This window comes from Filicampus tigris, chromosome 1, assembly GCF_054856515.1.
Source record: "Filicampus tigris isolate MCC_2025a chromosome 1, RoL_Ftig_1.0, whole genome shotgun sequence".
Taxonomy (NCBI): domain Eukaryota; kingdom Metazoa; phylum Chordata; class Actinopteri; order Syngnathiformes; family Syngnathidae; genus Filicampus; species Filicampus tigris.
The window spans coordinates 30,205,032-30,221,514 of NC_141217.1; the positions used below are offsets into that span (position 1 = coordinate 30,205,032).

Consider the following 16,483-nt stretch of genomic DNA (forward strand, 5'->3'; position numbering starts at 1 on the left):
TTTTTAAACCAAGAGCTTAGTCTGGGTACTGATTAAAGTGAATGGCTAATAGTTTGATACACACCTCTGAAATAAACTACCTCAAATTAATTTTAGTTATATGGCGCAAATAACAACTATAGTAACTATAATTTGCGATAATTCAAGAACGGTAAAGACAGTTGCACAATGTCTCCCATGCTCTGAGAAGCCATGCTTAAAGTCCTATTTTCCAAAAGTTATTGATGATTTCACATTATAGGCCAATCAAGAGATAGACTATTTTCATGGCAGTACAATGCAAATGTCATCTGAACAACATTTCATATGAGAAAAATGTTTAAACAATGATCATAGATTTTGTCACAGCTTTGTTGACAGAACCTATTGACAGAGCAAATGTTGGAGGCCCATTGGTATGCACTTCTTGCATAACGGTTGATACAAAAGTGCATAATGTCACAGAAACCATGTGAGTTGCACAATTCATATGAGTTGCCCTTCCAACTCCGCAGATGCAAGTGCATGAATCATCCTAACTACTCATTGAACTAATTATTCATACAGTTATAATAACCGTAAAGACATGTAATTCTTCTGACACTTTGACAAATTCAAACGTTTTGTACCTCAAAAACAACAGTTTTGCTGTCAGCAATTGTTGAATTGAATGCAAAATGGCTGCCACTTCCTTCTGGTTAGTGCAACAACAAAATGAGGCTCCCTCCAGTGGCATTAACAGTTAAGACATCTTGAGTGACATTGGACAAACAAATAAACAAACAGAAGAAACTACTCATATGAAGCATTTGCATAGGTTTTCTAGCAATGGGAGAAAAATCCTATATATCCCCAAATTTAATTCACATCTTCATAAAACAATTTCCAAATCATGACATTTCATGTGGGACACATAACGGTCAAGACATGTTAGCCTTAAAAGTGTAAAAATATCACTAAAGAACATTTTTGATCTTAAAAACAATTACCTTTAGAATGACAAGGACTAAAATGAACATGCCTTTCGAAGCCAAATTCAGTGGGGGATGTCTTACTCTTTACCATTATGGATCAAATTTCGTGAAAATTACCCCGTTGGTCATTATTGATAATTTTCGATGTTCATCAATGTGAAGACACGGATCATGTTAATGATTTTTCACAATAATTATCAATAGTGATTTTCAATATGGGGCTGCACAGTGGTCGACTGGTTAGCACGTCCGCCTCACAGTACAGAGGTCGTGTGATCGATCTCGGTTCCGGCCTCCCTGTGCGGAGTTGGCATGTTCTCCCCGTGCCTGCGTGGGTTTTCTCCGGGTACTCCAGTTTCCTCCCACATTCCAAAAACATGCAAGGTTGACTAATTGGACACTCTAAATTGCCCCTAGGTATGATTGTGAGTGTCAATGGTTGTTTTTCTATGTGTACCCTGCGATTGGCTGGCAACCAATTCGGGGTGTCCCCCGCCTACTGCCCGAAGACAGCTGGGATAGGCTCCAGCACTCTCTGCGACACTGGTGAGGATGAGCGGTAGAGATAATGGATGGATGTACGGATGGAATGGAAAATCACAATGTACCAGGACCGGTGAGATACTGGATTTTTTAGAACAGGCCCGCAGAATACTCATATAGTCTTCCTGAGGCGATAATCTTATGACCACCCCAGCCATAGATCATCTGATTGCAATTTAATCGAGGCAAACACTGATAGCATGTGTGTCAAGAAAGTCTACCCTTGGTTTCTTAACCTCAGACAACACATGCAACATTCCGGACACTGCCAATCCTTCTGCTCAATATCCTGTCCACACCGGGGTCTTCATTATGACTCTGTTGTGAACCACCATCAGTATCAGTCAAACTAATGAAAGTAGGTAGGAAGGAAGATATTTGATTTTGAATTCTAAGACCCGCGATATGTAGCTGTGTGTGTGAGAGAATTGAAATTAAAATTACCCATATCGTCGCTGTCCTGTGAAAAACACGTACATCCAATTTTGTCATTAAAAAAAAAATGTTAATGGGATGTCTGTAACCCCATTAATGTAAAAATTATTGGTGTCAAGAGATTAAAAAAGAGGGATTAATTAATTATGATCTGTAATTAATTGATCTAATAATTGTATTTTTAATTTCACATAAAAATTGATGAGAAAAGCCCAAAAACCCCCCCATTGTCTGTATGTATTGTATTTATGGCATACAGTATATCTTTTTTTGAAATTACCCAGTCATTTGCCACCTTGAGGAAATGTTTTTCGTATTTATCAGCCAAGTCCCCGGTTTCTGTTTTCACAACGTTCAGTTCAAAATGAGTTGAACTTTCACTCACCATCAATAAAGTGTCCAGTCACCCCCAAATAACCGTGGTTTGCCAGTGATCTGCGGTTAGAGCAAAACATTTGTTTGCTTTTGTTTTCAACATCATACAGCTTGCTGATTTTAGTCATCACTGCAGTCCAACACCTCAATGAATCCCTTGTCTTCAACTATGTTGATCGGCCCGCAGTTCATCGCTATTCACTTGGCAAGAATATTCGTCAGCCCGTCGGTCGTAGACTTGCTCATACGCGGGCTGTTCTCGAGTTCACTTTGGCGAAGAGCTTAGTAATGGCTCGCTACATTAGCGTTTTCGTTGCTATGATTAGCTGTGGATTTAGCTGGTTACTTTGCATTTATGTGCTAAGCTTGAACTGCTTCTTTGGTAAGAAAAGTGTCCACTTCTGGGTGTGACACTGACCAATGCTTTTTACACCCCCAACTCAAGCACAAGCCCCGGGCATCAAAATGGATCTCATCATCATACAGAAACAGTAAAGTTAGAGATTAAAAATTAGATGAATGCAATTGAAAATAATAACACTTAACTCTGACTGTAATTAATTGATCGCAATTAATGCACTAATTTGACACCCCTAATTGTAATATGCACAGTTTGAACATTTATTTAAGTGATTCTTAGGTGTACATATAGAGGGAGCCTGTGGTACTAGTACTGCACTTTGAGAATCACAATTGTAAAGTAACAGTACTCTTGAGTACAAATTTTGGCTACTCCACCAAACTGTGTTTATTACCAAGATCAAATCGTTTAACATTTTTATTTTTATTCAGAATTTATTTGTTCAGCATCCGTATCGGATTAAGAGATTGAAAATTAGATGAACGTGATTAAAAAAACAACACTTTAACTTTGACTGTAATTAATTGATCGCAATTAATGCACTAATTTGACAACCCTAATAAAAAAAAAAAAAGAATAAAATGGGCATAAATGTTTTTCACAGGATAGTGACAATATACTGTACAATAATAATAATATTAACGATAATATAAATGAATTAAATCATTGCCACATTATAAAATTGATATTTTCTAATACATTAACCTGCAAATAATTATTTTTTGCATTCATGCATGCCTACATTCTGATTGGACAAAAGTTGAATTAATTTTCCATCTCTTTCAGAGCAGTACTGAAGGACCTCGGAGAGCCAGCGAGCGAGCGCCGGCCTTGGTTTGAGTGTGTGACCAGCGAATGAGTCTTGTTCATGCGTCTCCCTGCGTGCCACTCCCACATCACTATGAACTGTGAGCAGGACTTTGGAGACGGGGGCTTGGGAGTGACCCTCACATTACGACTGCTCATGCATGGAAAGGTAAAAAAGGCCGGCTGCTTTGTGTCACGCGCTGCACAATTTGCATCTGCCTCATGAATTATACACACCAACGTCAACGACTGACGTGCAATTCAACTGTTGTACTTTGTTTGTTCACAAAGATGACAATAATTGTTGATTGAATGAAACATCGCAAGCAGGTTTGGGATTTTTATAATAGCTCAGTTATTACAGTGGGTGCATTAGGTTTTTTGGGGGGAAAATGTACGGTATTGCTTTAGTTTACTTCTTAATTTCAATATTAGTCATACAGATGTATATATATATATATATATATGCAAGCACACACCCCTACACACACACCTATGCATTATTTGCCACGCACAACAATAAGTATTGTTTAATAAAACAATTCTCAGCTGACTGTTCGACCGTTCCTACGGCCAAAATATGTCTAAAATCAACTCCGAAAGCTCGTAATTGACAAAGATGAAAACGAAGAACATAAATTTTTCAATTAGTCTGTTTTTGAACACTCATTTTAACTTGATTTTGTTTACGGAAATACTTTTCAGATTTAGTTTTGGTTATTTTGTTTTTGTTTTCTTTAACTTTAACCTTACCTTGCTCACAAGTGGAATAGAATTTTAGCCGTGGAGCATAGCCAGCAATGTAGAACAACGCGCTTTTTGGATTCTTTCCATTTTACGTGGTGCCTTGTTGCTAGGCAGAGGCCATGTGTGGCCCAGTCATAACTGATTCATAGGCCAATGAAATATAGATGCCACGGCCACTCGGCTGTTTGAATGGTGCCTGTCCCCTAGAACGACAAATCAGACAGACAGGGAAAATGCTTACTTATACACATTAATTTTGCAACTGAATTACTGATCTGTACTGAATATAAGATACATGCAGCTGCGACAGACTACAGGGATGTTTTTGCTTTGCATGAAGTTCTGAATGTGTATTTATGTTTGTATTACAGGAGGTTGGCAGCATCATAGGAAAGGTAGGCTTCGTTTCTGTGATTTTGCTATACATGGTGCATGAGCTTAATTTCACACCAGTCATTCTCAGTTTTGAGTGATACTTTGATTTGAGTTTTTATTTGAGTCCATTAATCTCAGTCATATCTCATTTTGGTACCTTTTATGATTCACAAACCTTTCTAGAACCGTAACGCTCTATCCTCTTGCCTACTTTTATTGGAAGTCAGCAGAAAGTCTGCTGGTTGGAATACCCTCAAATGTAATTGCCTCAAACCAACCCCGCAACCACCCCCATTACCCCTAATGCAACACAGCAATCCATCAAAGGAGAGAGAGAGAGAGAGAGAGAAAACATTAGCGTATTGACTGCAAGCCTTCTGATGAAACTGAACTCCAAGGACGCTTTCCTGTTGGCCCCTGGTGGGCACTCGCGGTGTCAGTTCGCTGGGGCCCAGCTGCCTTGTAATAAAACACCTGCATCAATAGAAGAAGGTGGAGGGACAAAAAATAGATTTGCTCCAATATAAAGCGTGCCCAAAAGAATGATGACTCAACCGATGCTCCACTATGCTACAAGTTTGCTTTATACTTAAAAGCTTGCCTATTTTCTGACATGTTCCAAATTCAAGTAAATCATAATATATATATATTTTTTTTCATTTCGAACATGTAGAGAATAAAAATTCAAAAAACATACTGTTCGTACAAGGAAGTACACTTAGGAGGGCACACAGTGCAAAATATGCAACACAAACAAAGCATCAATGAAATCAACACAAAAGAAAGTTACGTTACGAGGGAAGGAGCCTTGGTGCTGAGTAAGCCTCTGCACAATTGAAGCACCTATGAAGTGTCGATGGTCACGTGTCGTGCAATTTACATGAGTTCTGGCAGCCCGAGCTGCCTTCGTCACTAATTCACGAGATGTAAATGAGCACACTTTGGCTGGCTCAGTCAAACATAATCAGAGCCCCCTGCAACCGTGTACTTCTGTACAATTTTTACAAAAGGTGAGTTATGAAATTTCTGACAGCTTAAGCTAGCCTACGAGTATTTGCCACCAAAGATTTTTAAATATTGTTTGGCATAATTTTCATAGTATGAATTTTACAAAAATGATCCTATTTCCTTGAATTCCTTCTCGAGGAATGTTATCGAACAAGTTAAGCATCTCAACACTTACTGTAATTAGTTAGAACATTGGTCAACATTGAGTTGACCTTTCCAACCACTTTTATCCTCATATATTATGATGAAAAGAGTCATTCACCACTTGATCATAACGTTGATATTATAAGGGCCAATGTTTATTAGCAGTTATGATTATTACAAATTTCCCATTTATTTAACTTAAACAAGTAAATTTTGGCTGATTCACAACATAAAAAGGAGCATAAAATACTTCATCCTTAACCAATTTTTACACACTAGGGTGAATTTTATTCATGTCCCAAATATCTATTCAATTATATGCTCTATTTGTATATGTAGGTGGTTTCATGTTTTTTTTTCTTTTTATAACATACCTACAACATGTAACCTTTTATGATCTCAGGTTTTGGACTGATTGGCTGCCGTGTGCATCTCTGATGTTGCTCACCGTGGTCCAAGGAATGCTCAAGGAGTTTGTGTGAATGCTCAGTCGCATGGAAAATTAGAGGGAATATTGTTCCTCGCCCACTTGGGTGGTATCTCCTTCAAGCTCAGGTCCTCTATCAGAGGCCTGGGAGCTTGAGGGCTCTGCGAAGGATTTTAGCTGTTCCCATTATTGCACTCTTCTGCACGGAGATGTTGTTTGTTGTTCCCGGTATCTGCCAGAGCCATTCACTCAGCTTGGGGGTTAGTGTGCCCCGATCACGTTTGGTACCACTGTTGCCTTTAGCCTCCACATTTTCTGTAGGGTGTGTGTGTGTGTGTTAAATTAAAAAGAAATCCTTATCCTCACAACGGTTAGGCGTGCTGGAGCCTATCCCAGCTGTCTTCGGGCAGTTGGCGGGGTACACCCTGAACTGGTTGCCAGCCAATCGCAGGGCACACAAAGACACAAAGACAAACAACCAGTCACACTCACAATCATATAGGGACAATTTTAAGTGTCCAATTAACCCACATGCATGTTTTTGTGAAACCGGAGTACCTGGAAAAATCCTACGCAGGCACGGGGGGTGAAGATTCAAACTCCAGATAGGGAGGCTGGGGCCAGATTCGAACCCATGACCTCAGCACTGTGAGGCGGATGTGCAAACTAGTTGTCCATCGTGCTCCGCAGTGAGAGAGATACTGTGTATATACCAATATACACACACAGGACAGGCCAAAAGTTTGGACACACTTATCATTCAATTCGTTTTCTTTATTTTCATGACTATTTACATTGTAGATTCTCACTGAAGGCATCAAAACTATGAATGAACACGTGGAGTTATGGAAATATATTTTATATTCTAGTTTCTTCAAAATAGCCACCCTTAGCTCTGATTACTGCTTTGCACGCTCTTGCCATTCTCTCGATTCATTCAGCTTCAAGAGGTAGTCATCTGAAATGGTTTTCCAACAGTCTTGAAGGAGTTCCCAAAGGTATTTAGCAATTGTTGGCACCTTTTGCCTTCACTATGTGGTCCAGCTCACCCCAAACCATCTTGATTGGCTTCAAAACATACTTTCAGTTATTTCACCTGTTTTTTTTTATTAAGTACATAACTAGACTCTGGCCTCCCTGTGTGAAATTTGCATGTTCTCCCCGTGCCTGCGTGGGTTTTCTCTGGGTCCTCCGGTTTCCTCCCACATTCCAAAAAACATGCATGGTAGGTTGATTGGACACTCTAAATTGCCCCTAGGTGTGATTGTGAGTGCAGGTGTTTGTTTGTCTCTGTGTGCCCTGCGATTGGCTGGCAACCAATTCAGGGTGTCCCCCGCCTACTGCCCGAAGACAGCTGGGATAGGCTCCAGCACGCATGCGACCCTTAACATTAACAGCGATATACATGACAAAAGCTACGGCTATATCGAATCGACTCCTACTCCTACTGAATGAAGCCGAATTGAATCATTCTACTGGAAAACGTACCTTTCTTGAATCGTATTGTACCTCATGTATTGATGAACGTATCGAATCGTGTTTTATTGCAGTGATGCACATCCCTAGATGATAGGTTTCAATGATCAGTGGGGAAGAGAAGTGGAAGAGGAGAGGCACTTGCTCTGCAGCACTTGAACTCAATGGACCAGCTCTCCACAAGACAAGCTTTCTCTCTCTAATGTCTTCCCCATCAAAAGCAAAAAGCATCGTAGAATTACAAAGTAACCGTATATTATCCCAAGAATATGGGAGATGATAGTTTTTAAATTGGAAGGAGGTGAGGGTCAGGGGGTGGACAAAAGCGCAAACAGAAGCGTGACAGTAGTGAGAAGAAAATGGAGGCCTGCGTGACTCGATCTCAGGAGAAGCCGAGGAGGGTGACACAAGTATGAACTTGTTACATCTTATTTACCCTGGTAGGAGATCTTCAGTCCACACTTTGACTGCATATACAAACATCAATTACAGCAATGACATATCCTCCTCTCACACAAATGTGTTTTGTGTGGCACACTATTGCATCAGAGCAGTGCAATCCAACATTCTGCTGAATTTCAATCAGGTTTGATGTTAATTGCCTCTGAATAGTGAGACACATCGCAAAGTTAACGAGACTGTGATTTTTTTTTTTTTTTTTTTCTGCATGAATCTGCTTTAAAGTTGCCTTTCATTTTGTTTTTATTCCAGAAAGGAGAGACTGTGAAACGAATACGTGAGGAGGTATGGTATGCACCAGTTACAGTTGCAATCACCACATTTCATCACCGGCCCCAAGGTCACTTTTGCTATCTGCTCTATTGTTTCTCATGATGATATCACAATGTGCGTAAGCACCAATTATTCTAATGAGTAACGGCATCAGTGAAACGGAAACTTTTTTCTGTTACTTTCACCATTGTGCACTGCATGAACATGGTTTTATTTTGATTTTGTGGGTGGGACTACACCAAATCTATGTTTCACAAACTTTGAAGGTGGCTGAGGCATGGCTGGAGTGAGAACATGAGATTTTTCATTTGAGCCAAAGAAAAGGGGGAGGATCAAGGAACTGTCACGTTTTTCAAAGACAACAAAACCGTGTTTATCACCGAGATACATTCCAGACCAACCACAGATACAAATCTGCAAGATGGAGAGAACATTTAAACTTATTAAAAACACAAACTTATCAAAACACAATTTCTCAAGTATTCATTAGTGCCTCTTCTCGATCTCTCTCATGCACAGTTGTCCAAAAAACTGGACATACTGTAGTGACATGTAGCGATCATCAGAGGAAGTGTAGCGAAGAGTAAAACCATTGCACTTCAACTTTTGATGTGAAAGAGATCTGGAAAAAGAAATCCGGATAGGCTAACATCTCAGTAAGACGTTTACGGTTATTATGTAGCTTTTGGAAATGTAGTGAAATTGAATATAAAGCTTGTCGTTGCTGAATACTTACCAACTGTATGATTTCCTTATTAAATAAAGCAGGCAGGAATTGGCATATCCTCGCATTCGAATATTGGCAAAAGTGAAAATTCATATTATTCAGTTTGTCATTTTATTTGAATATACGATGTGTCAGGATAGGAGGATTATGCTCAGTGAGAGAAATATTCAGGCAAACCCTGATTTTTCCAGGCCTACCCATTAGCCACGTTCTGGCTGCGCCACGGCAACAATGACATCATTTCCAAAATGGCTGACTGGAAGAGGACAGGCTAGTTTTAAGTAAACGGCAGTCAATAGAAAAGATATGCAAATGTAATATATTTTGGAAGGTTTTTAAATCTTGGATTCAGGTTGTTGCAGCGCATGTGGTACGCCTGAACCGGTAATTTGAATTTGCCTGTATTCTGTGAAAGCCCATTTAGAAAAATAAATCATCATTATATGGGCACAATGAAACGCAATATAGCGAGAGAACGCTGTATGGCGTTCATGGACAATTCCTCCACTGTATCTCAATGTCTCAGTTTGCATCTTGGATCAGGAAATGGCCTATTTATTGTCAAATGGATAGACGTTCACCAAATACTGAATGCCATTCTCGGTATTTGTGATTTTCAATCCAAAACCTCTTTGTTTGTCTCTCATCAAGCTGCTCACTCACCAGCTCCCCTATCTAATTCGTTTCATGTTTAACAACACTAGTGTTCCACTTGAATCTCTTTTCACAAATCCCAAGGGCGCATCTTATCAAATGTGTTGTTTCGACTTGTATTACAATGTAATTAGTCCAACGCTGCTGAGGTATATTTGATTTCCTCTCTAGTTGCAAAGGTTTTATGTTGTGTTCTTTATAAGGCGGATGGATAAACAGGAGAACTGTGAGGTCACGCAACAATGCAGCCCTGCAAAGCTGCTGGACTAAACAGTCGCCCGTGGTCGTCATCCAACCATGCCATCATCCAGCCAGCCAGCCACTTTCGGCTTTTGTTACTAACTGTATGAGTATCGTGCCGTCATCCTCCTCCCCACCCCCCCCAGTGGGTTGCACAGTCACAGTGGTAGCATGATTCACTGGAGTGACTGGAGAAATTGGCCCAGAGGACACAGCGCCATGCTGTCACTGTTCATGTGACTGAAACCTTGAAATCAAGGACGTTGAATGGGAGCAGATGAAGGCAGAAGATTTATAATGCAGTCACCATTCGCACAGCAGAGGCTACATTATAGTCTGCCTTTCAGTCTTCTCTTTCATTTTTGATCAACCATCACGCTTCACTGTGGATGCTGAGTAAATAACAGCATAGGCCTAAAATTCATATCAAATTGAATTCCTTTAAGGTAAAGGTCTACAGTATACTGTATATCGCAATATAAACGTAAGCTCTCTATGGTACAAGACAAAACACAACATTGTTGATATAAATAGTAAATAGACTATACCTAAATATATTTTTCACCTTAATCTATCCACCTCTTGGCTGACATACTGTATGCTGTAACTTATTGTTTCATTTCCAATTTTCAGACATGTCGTGTGTGCCCACTGTGTAACTGTTGCGTTGTTTTTGCTCTAGACACTTATCACTGTACCCGCTAATTTGCTTTTCATAATTTTGTACCCCGCCCTGTAATGTGGTTCCAGCCAGACTTGTGTTGAAAGTGTATCATACCACACGAGCGCCTATTCTTTTGTGCCTGCATTTTGTGTTAGTTTAGCATGGCTTCTCCATCTTCTGCTGTTTGCTGTTCTTGCTTTGTGTGACGCATGCAGCTATGCCTTCTTTAGTGATAACAATTTTCAGAAGTGTAGCGTATTTGTCACCACGGAGGCGAGGATTCGTGACTTAGAAGATCTGTGATAGGACACTCAATAGCTGCGATAGGCAAGCTAGCCAGCCGCAGCTCATGCAGAGCAATTTATCTTAGTGCCTAGCTAGGCACTAAGCTAACTTTCTCCCCAGTAGTTCCCCAAGCAGCCAAGAAAGCAGGGGGGATGGGTGAATGTTTGACGCAGATGCCCTGTTTTTTTTAATCGGCTCAAAGCCAGGTAAAAATGGAGCAGGCAGCTCCAGGGTTGGATGTGCTTGAAGCCATTTTCACACTGAGGCAAATACAAGTACAATGACGTCACCCTTTCATGGTCCATTCCACAGTCCCCCCACTGTCATTTTGAATTAAACTGCTCAACCAACTACAAACAATGCATGCAAAAACACAACTTTTCCCATCATACAAAGTCAAGTCACCATTCAAAGCGTCATATCTGTTGACTTCTGTCCTTACAGAGCAGTGCTCGGGTCAACATCTCAGAAGGTTCCTGTCCAGAGAGGATCATCACCATCACTGGATCCACAGAAAGTGTCTTCAGAGCCTTCACCATGATCACATACAAACTAGAAGAGGTAAAGCTAACGTCTGTTCATAATATAATGTGTCCTCAGCTGCTCAACCGGCATCAATAAGCCATCAATACACTATATGGACAAATGTATTGAGACACACGTCTCAATTTTTTATTGAGGTTGATTAATAGCCAATCACGGATTTTGGCAACAATGCGCCTCACAAAAATCAGACGGTGTGTTCGTGCAGCAAACTATCAGCACGAGCAGTGGAAATAATTGATCATAAATGAGACTAGCGCAGTCACTAGCAAAATAATAAAATCTATTGTCAAATGAAACAAAAGCACAAGTACTTTGCGCGTCCATCTGAAAATGCACCCATTAATGTTAGCTGACGGGCAGTCTGAAATCATCATGTCAGCCCCTGGCGAATTCACCAAGCACCCTCCTGTAACAGTGGAAAGACAAACAATACACTGTTGCAGTAGACAAGCGCTTAATCATTCATTAACATCTTTATTGTAAGCATGAACTGTCAGTGTTGCCAGAGAAAACACCTAAGTAGCATTTCTCTCAACCGTCTGCCTTCATCCAGCAGACATGCTCCCAGTATTCTTCCTCTTTCCAATGGCCCCATCCTGCGACTCACTCATCCGACCACAAATCAATCACAAACACCTTCATGGTGTCAGAGACAGTCTGATCTTGTAAAACTCTTGCAATCATCCACATAACACAATTGCAGGTTTGCTACAGAAAATTGCGCAACATTTCCTCCTGTATTTTTTTTAAATTATATACTATTATTGTATACTGTCCCACAGGGGTCACCAACCTGGTAGCCCTCAAGCACCACAAGTACCCTGCGGGCCTGTTCTGAAAATAGCCTACCAGTGAGGAGACAGTATGATTTTTCCTAGAAATGTTGTAGATCGTTTCAAAATGTGAAGATTGGCAGAAAATCTTGCAAAAACGTGCTGAGTATTGATATTTTTCTGTTTCCTAAAAATTGTGACAAATCACAATCATTATTAATAGACCTATAATAACTTTATTCAAGTTAAATTGAGACAAATTTGTTATTTAAAAAGTGTGTATCAAACTACACAGAAGTAGCTTTCAGCTTCAAAAAGGTCGGTGCCCACTGCTGTAACGGGTATCGACTCTGTTGTTGTGTTACATGAATTGGTGTTAAAGATTTTCCAACTGTCACAAGGCCATGAAGGTGTCTGAATGTGATTGGAGGAACAAGTTGGGGATGGGCGTTTGGCTGTGCGCACAGCGAGTTGAAGACTGAAAGCAATATCACTGACATCATACGTTTGTCTTAAACTTCACTGTTTCTGTATGATGAGATGCGTTAAAAAACAATGGTCAGTATTACTCCCTGAAGTGGACACTGATTGGCTGTCGACGTGTTTGGCATAATCTGATAGAGGCTCCTATTGTAGGTGAGAGGGCAAGTTCAGGATCAGAGAGAAGACGTGAAAATGAAGGAGCATGTGAGAGTTGTTGGTCCGATGAATGTTACATTTTAAAAATGCCCTGACGGCACTCTTGATAAACGCAAAGTGACATGTCTTCTTTGTAAGGACTTTGCTTACCAAAGAAGCACTTCAAGCCTACCACACATAAATGCAAAGTAACCAGCCGCGACTAAATACAAGCAACTGATGAGACAACAAGGAACACCTGGATGAGAGCGAGAAAGGGTTGGAGGGAGCTGATTGGTTGACATAAGGGACCCGGTTGACAAACATGGCTGGACACAATTAAACTAAACGAGACAGACATTGACAAACGGGGCACAAGGAAAACATGACAACTAAAATTTAATCAAAACCCCAATCCACAAAACAGAACATGACAGGATGTGGACCCCGGGCTGAACTTTGCCCAGACCTGTTGTAGACAGTTTCAAAGAAATTCAAGATGTTAGCTCCTACTCCATATCATTTCTTGTTATCACTTTCTATAGGTATACTAGTCAGCAAGTTGTCCAAACAAAAATAATACAAAAATATAAACAGATATGTTGTTTTTTTTCTAACATTTCATCTGGATGCAAACATTAAAGCAGGCAAGTTGTCAGATTAAATGAAAGCATTTGCCTGTGATGGATGGAGAGGGAAATAAAAGAACTCAAAAGCTATTTCTCCACATGCTGCTACAAAAATCATTTCCTAAATCTCATCTCAGTAGTGTCACTAATGTGTTCTCAGCGCTATCGATTAACCGCCGAACACACGTTATAGAGGGGTAGATATTATTTTCCCTAGAATTTGATTTGTCTTCAGATCGGTGAAACACACTTATTGAATGGATGTAAAGTAGCGGCGCAAGCCGGACATGTGAGCATGTTAAATTACATTACTTACATGAATTATCATTTGGCCTTATATGCATAAATTTGTCCTTTAAAAGTAATAAAATTATTTGGTGTTTTTTTGCGCTCAAAATTAATCTACATATGACTATTGACCACGTTGCACAACCCAATAGCCACTTGTAAATTGACTTTCTTAATTTTATGATGATCTTGTTTAGGTGGTTCATGACAAATACTTTACGTTTATAACCTTTGAAAGTATACTTTTATTTATTTAGGTAAGGCATTTGAGAACAGATTCTCTTTTGCAATGCTGACCTGGCTACGAACAGAAGAGTAAAACAAGACAAAATAAAAGCAAATACAACTAAATAAATATACTGTCGATGTCATGACTGCAGGGTGCATGACATCAATTAGGTTTTCGACAAGCTGAGCCCAAAAGCAAATAAGCGCCTGTCGTTTTCCCAAAATCCCAAACCAAAAACAGTCCAGACTCATTTTTCTACAGCTTTGGTTGAGATGAAATCAACAGCGCTTCTGCTGGTTGTACTCAAATAGTCCATTCAGCCACAATTTAGTCAAGATTAATCGACAATGAGTTTTCACATGATCAATTGTTAGAGTTGGATAAATCGATCAATCCTAAAAGGTAGGGCATACCTCTTAATGGATCTTGCTGTTTACCAACGACTATTAGAATGGGAATTGTCTCCCTGGTGACCATGCACCTCCACCTCTAATTAAAATGGTGTCACAGTCGACAATAATGAGAAAACAGGAACAGCGGCCTACTCAAAGATGTTTCTCACTTGCCTCTAATCAAAGTTGTGTGCATAAGAAACGCTTCAGTTTCCATGGCAACATATTAACTGACACACTGTGTACCACATTACTACATTTTAATAAAAATAAGACAAAGGGAATAATCCAGCTGCTGGTCACCGAGTGTTCAATTCGTTTGGGTCTCATCAGCACACTTTTGTGAAGCAGAGGAGCACCTACGCTTCTTTTATGCATTGCAAAAAAACACACAAAGGCCTGCAAGCTGCGCTCACGGAATCTAAAACCTCACTTGCGCTAATAACACTTGAACCGTATTTGAGTATCACACAACAGGTTTATTTGTTCTCAGGTATCATGGAAGCAATATAATCTTCCGTGATCTGGGCTACTGCCGGTAACGCAACACGTTGCTGAGATTAAACCCTGCCACGGTTATGTGTTTGTGTTGCATGCTGTTGTGGATGTGGCAAATTTACTCACACCCTACTTAAGTAGAAGTTCAGATACTTGTGGAAGAGAAGAGTGGTAAAAGTAGAAGTACTTATTCAACTTCATTTCAACTTGCAGAGATGGGGGATTCGAGTCATATGACTTGACTCGAGGGAGACTCGAGTTGCTAATTTTAGGACTTGCGACTTGCTTGCCAAAAACACGGGAATGGCTTGACTAGGTACTTGGTATCTAAGTGACTCGACTTGACTTAGACTTGAACTTCATGAGTTCACAAGTTATCCTGTTTATAGTTTTAAATTTGCATTTGAACACAATTTGCCTTTTTACCAAGGAAAGCAAAAAAGAAAGAAAAAAGAGGGCTTTACGATCATTCACGCCAACCTGGCAACCCGGGCAGCGTTACTTGTTATGTGATGTGGCAACGTACACGACCAACTCAGAGGGTGACTAATCTGAATTAATGGATTATTTTGTCCATGACGTTGACAAAAATAGGATGGAAAAACGCATGGTTTGCACATCACTGAATGCAGACACAACAACGACAACGTCCAACTTCATTTGTCATTATTACAAAACCCACAGAGAGGTAAGCCAACGTTAAATTAGCTAGCGATATGAACACCGGTTTGGGACATGTGAAAACACAGGCACCTGAAAAATGTACTTAGGTACAGAAACAAAATATTTGTTCTTGGTTATTAATGTTGGAATGTTTAAAGTTATTAATATGTGCTACATATTTTTAGATCAAATCAAGAAAGTCTTGTGACTGTATACAGACAAGCTGTGTGCTCCTCTTCTAACAAGAGGCGACGTCAGAGCGCCCCGTCGGAGAGCCTAAAAATAGATGCAAAGAACCACATCATAAGCCGCATTTGGAACTTTAAAGTTCAGTGATTGGGAAGTGATTTTCAAGTTGCTTTTACGATCTCTTGAGGTTAGACATCCACAAGACAAACTACTTTTATTGCCAAACAGCCCTCGCACATTTCACGTTGTCGCACATTAGCTCCGTGTTGATGGGCGAAAATGAGACATCTCCTCCCACTCATGATGTTTGCTAGCCTAGTTGGGTAAAAAAGAAACCTTATCAAAAAACTCAAGAATGTGCTCCGAAATTCCTTCTTACCCATCGAGACGTCCTACCAATGCCCAGTGCGCTTGCGCACACATGCGCACAACTCAAATAAGTGTTTGCATGAGAATTTTGTAACATTTTGTCCTACCTGTCGTACGTTCGGTTACTATTTTCGTTTTTATTGAGTCTTATTTGACTTTTTCATTGTCTCAAAAATACTTATGGCGTGTGTTTTCCATCATAGCTTTTAAGCATTGTGTGTTTTCTTGTATTAGCTTTTGAGCATAGTGTTGATCAGTTGACCACATTCATCATGCAGTGTATGTATACCACACTCAGTTGTCTCATTCAATTGTCAAGACGTCCGACCTGCTTGA

General features: G+C 40.0%; 1 protein-coding gene across 6 annotated transcripts in view; it reads left to right on the forward strand.

Annotated features, from left to right (window-relative positions):
• pcbp4 (poly(rC) binding protein 4) overlaps positions 1 to 16,483 on the forward strand; it is a 66,713-nt gene that overhangs the window by 23,714 nt on the left and 26,516 nt on the right. The window contains exons 2-5 of one of the 6 annotated variants that reach the window (XM_086031093.1): positions 3,454 to 3,643; positions 4,593 to 4,616; positions 8,363 to 8,395; positions 11,398 to 11,514. In XM_086031093.1, coding sequence (XP_085887219.1) covers positions 3,536 to 3,643; positions 4,593 to 4,616; positions 8,363 to 8,395; positions 11,398 to 11,514 — 282 coding nt within the window. In that variant the 5' untranslated portion in view covers positions 3,454 to 3,535. Of the gene's footprint in view, positions 1 to 3,453; positions 3,644 to 4,592; positions 4,617 to 5,427; positions 5,607 to 6,151; positions 6,436 to 7,532; positions 8,238 to 8,362; positions 8,396 to 11,397; positions 11,515 to 15,185; positions 15,615 to 16,483 lie in introns of those variants that run through there. The other 5 variants (XM_086031100.1, XM_086031125.1, XM_086031085.1 and 2 more) reach the window with 5 other exon arrangements.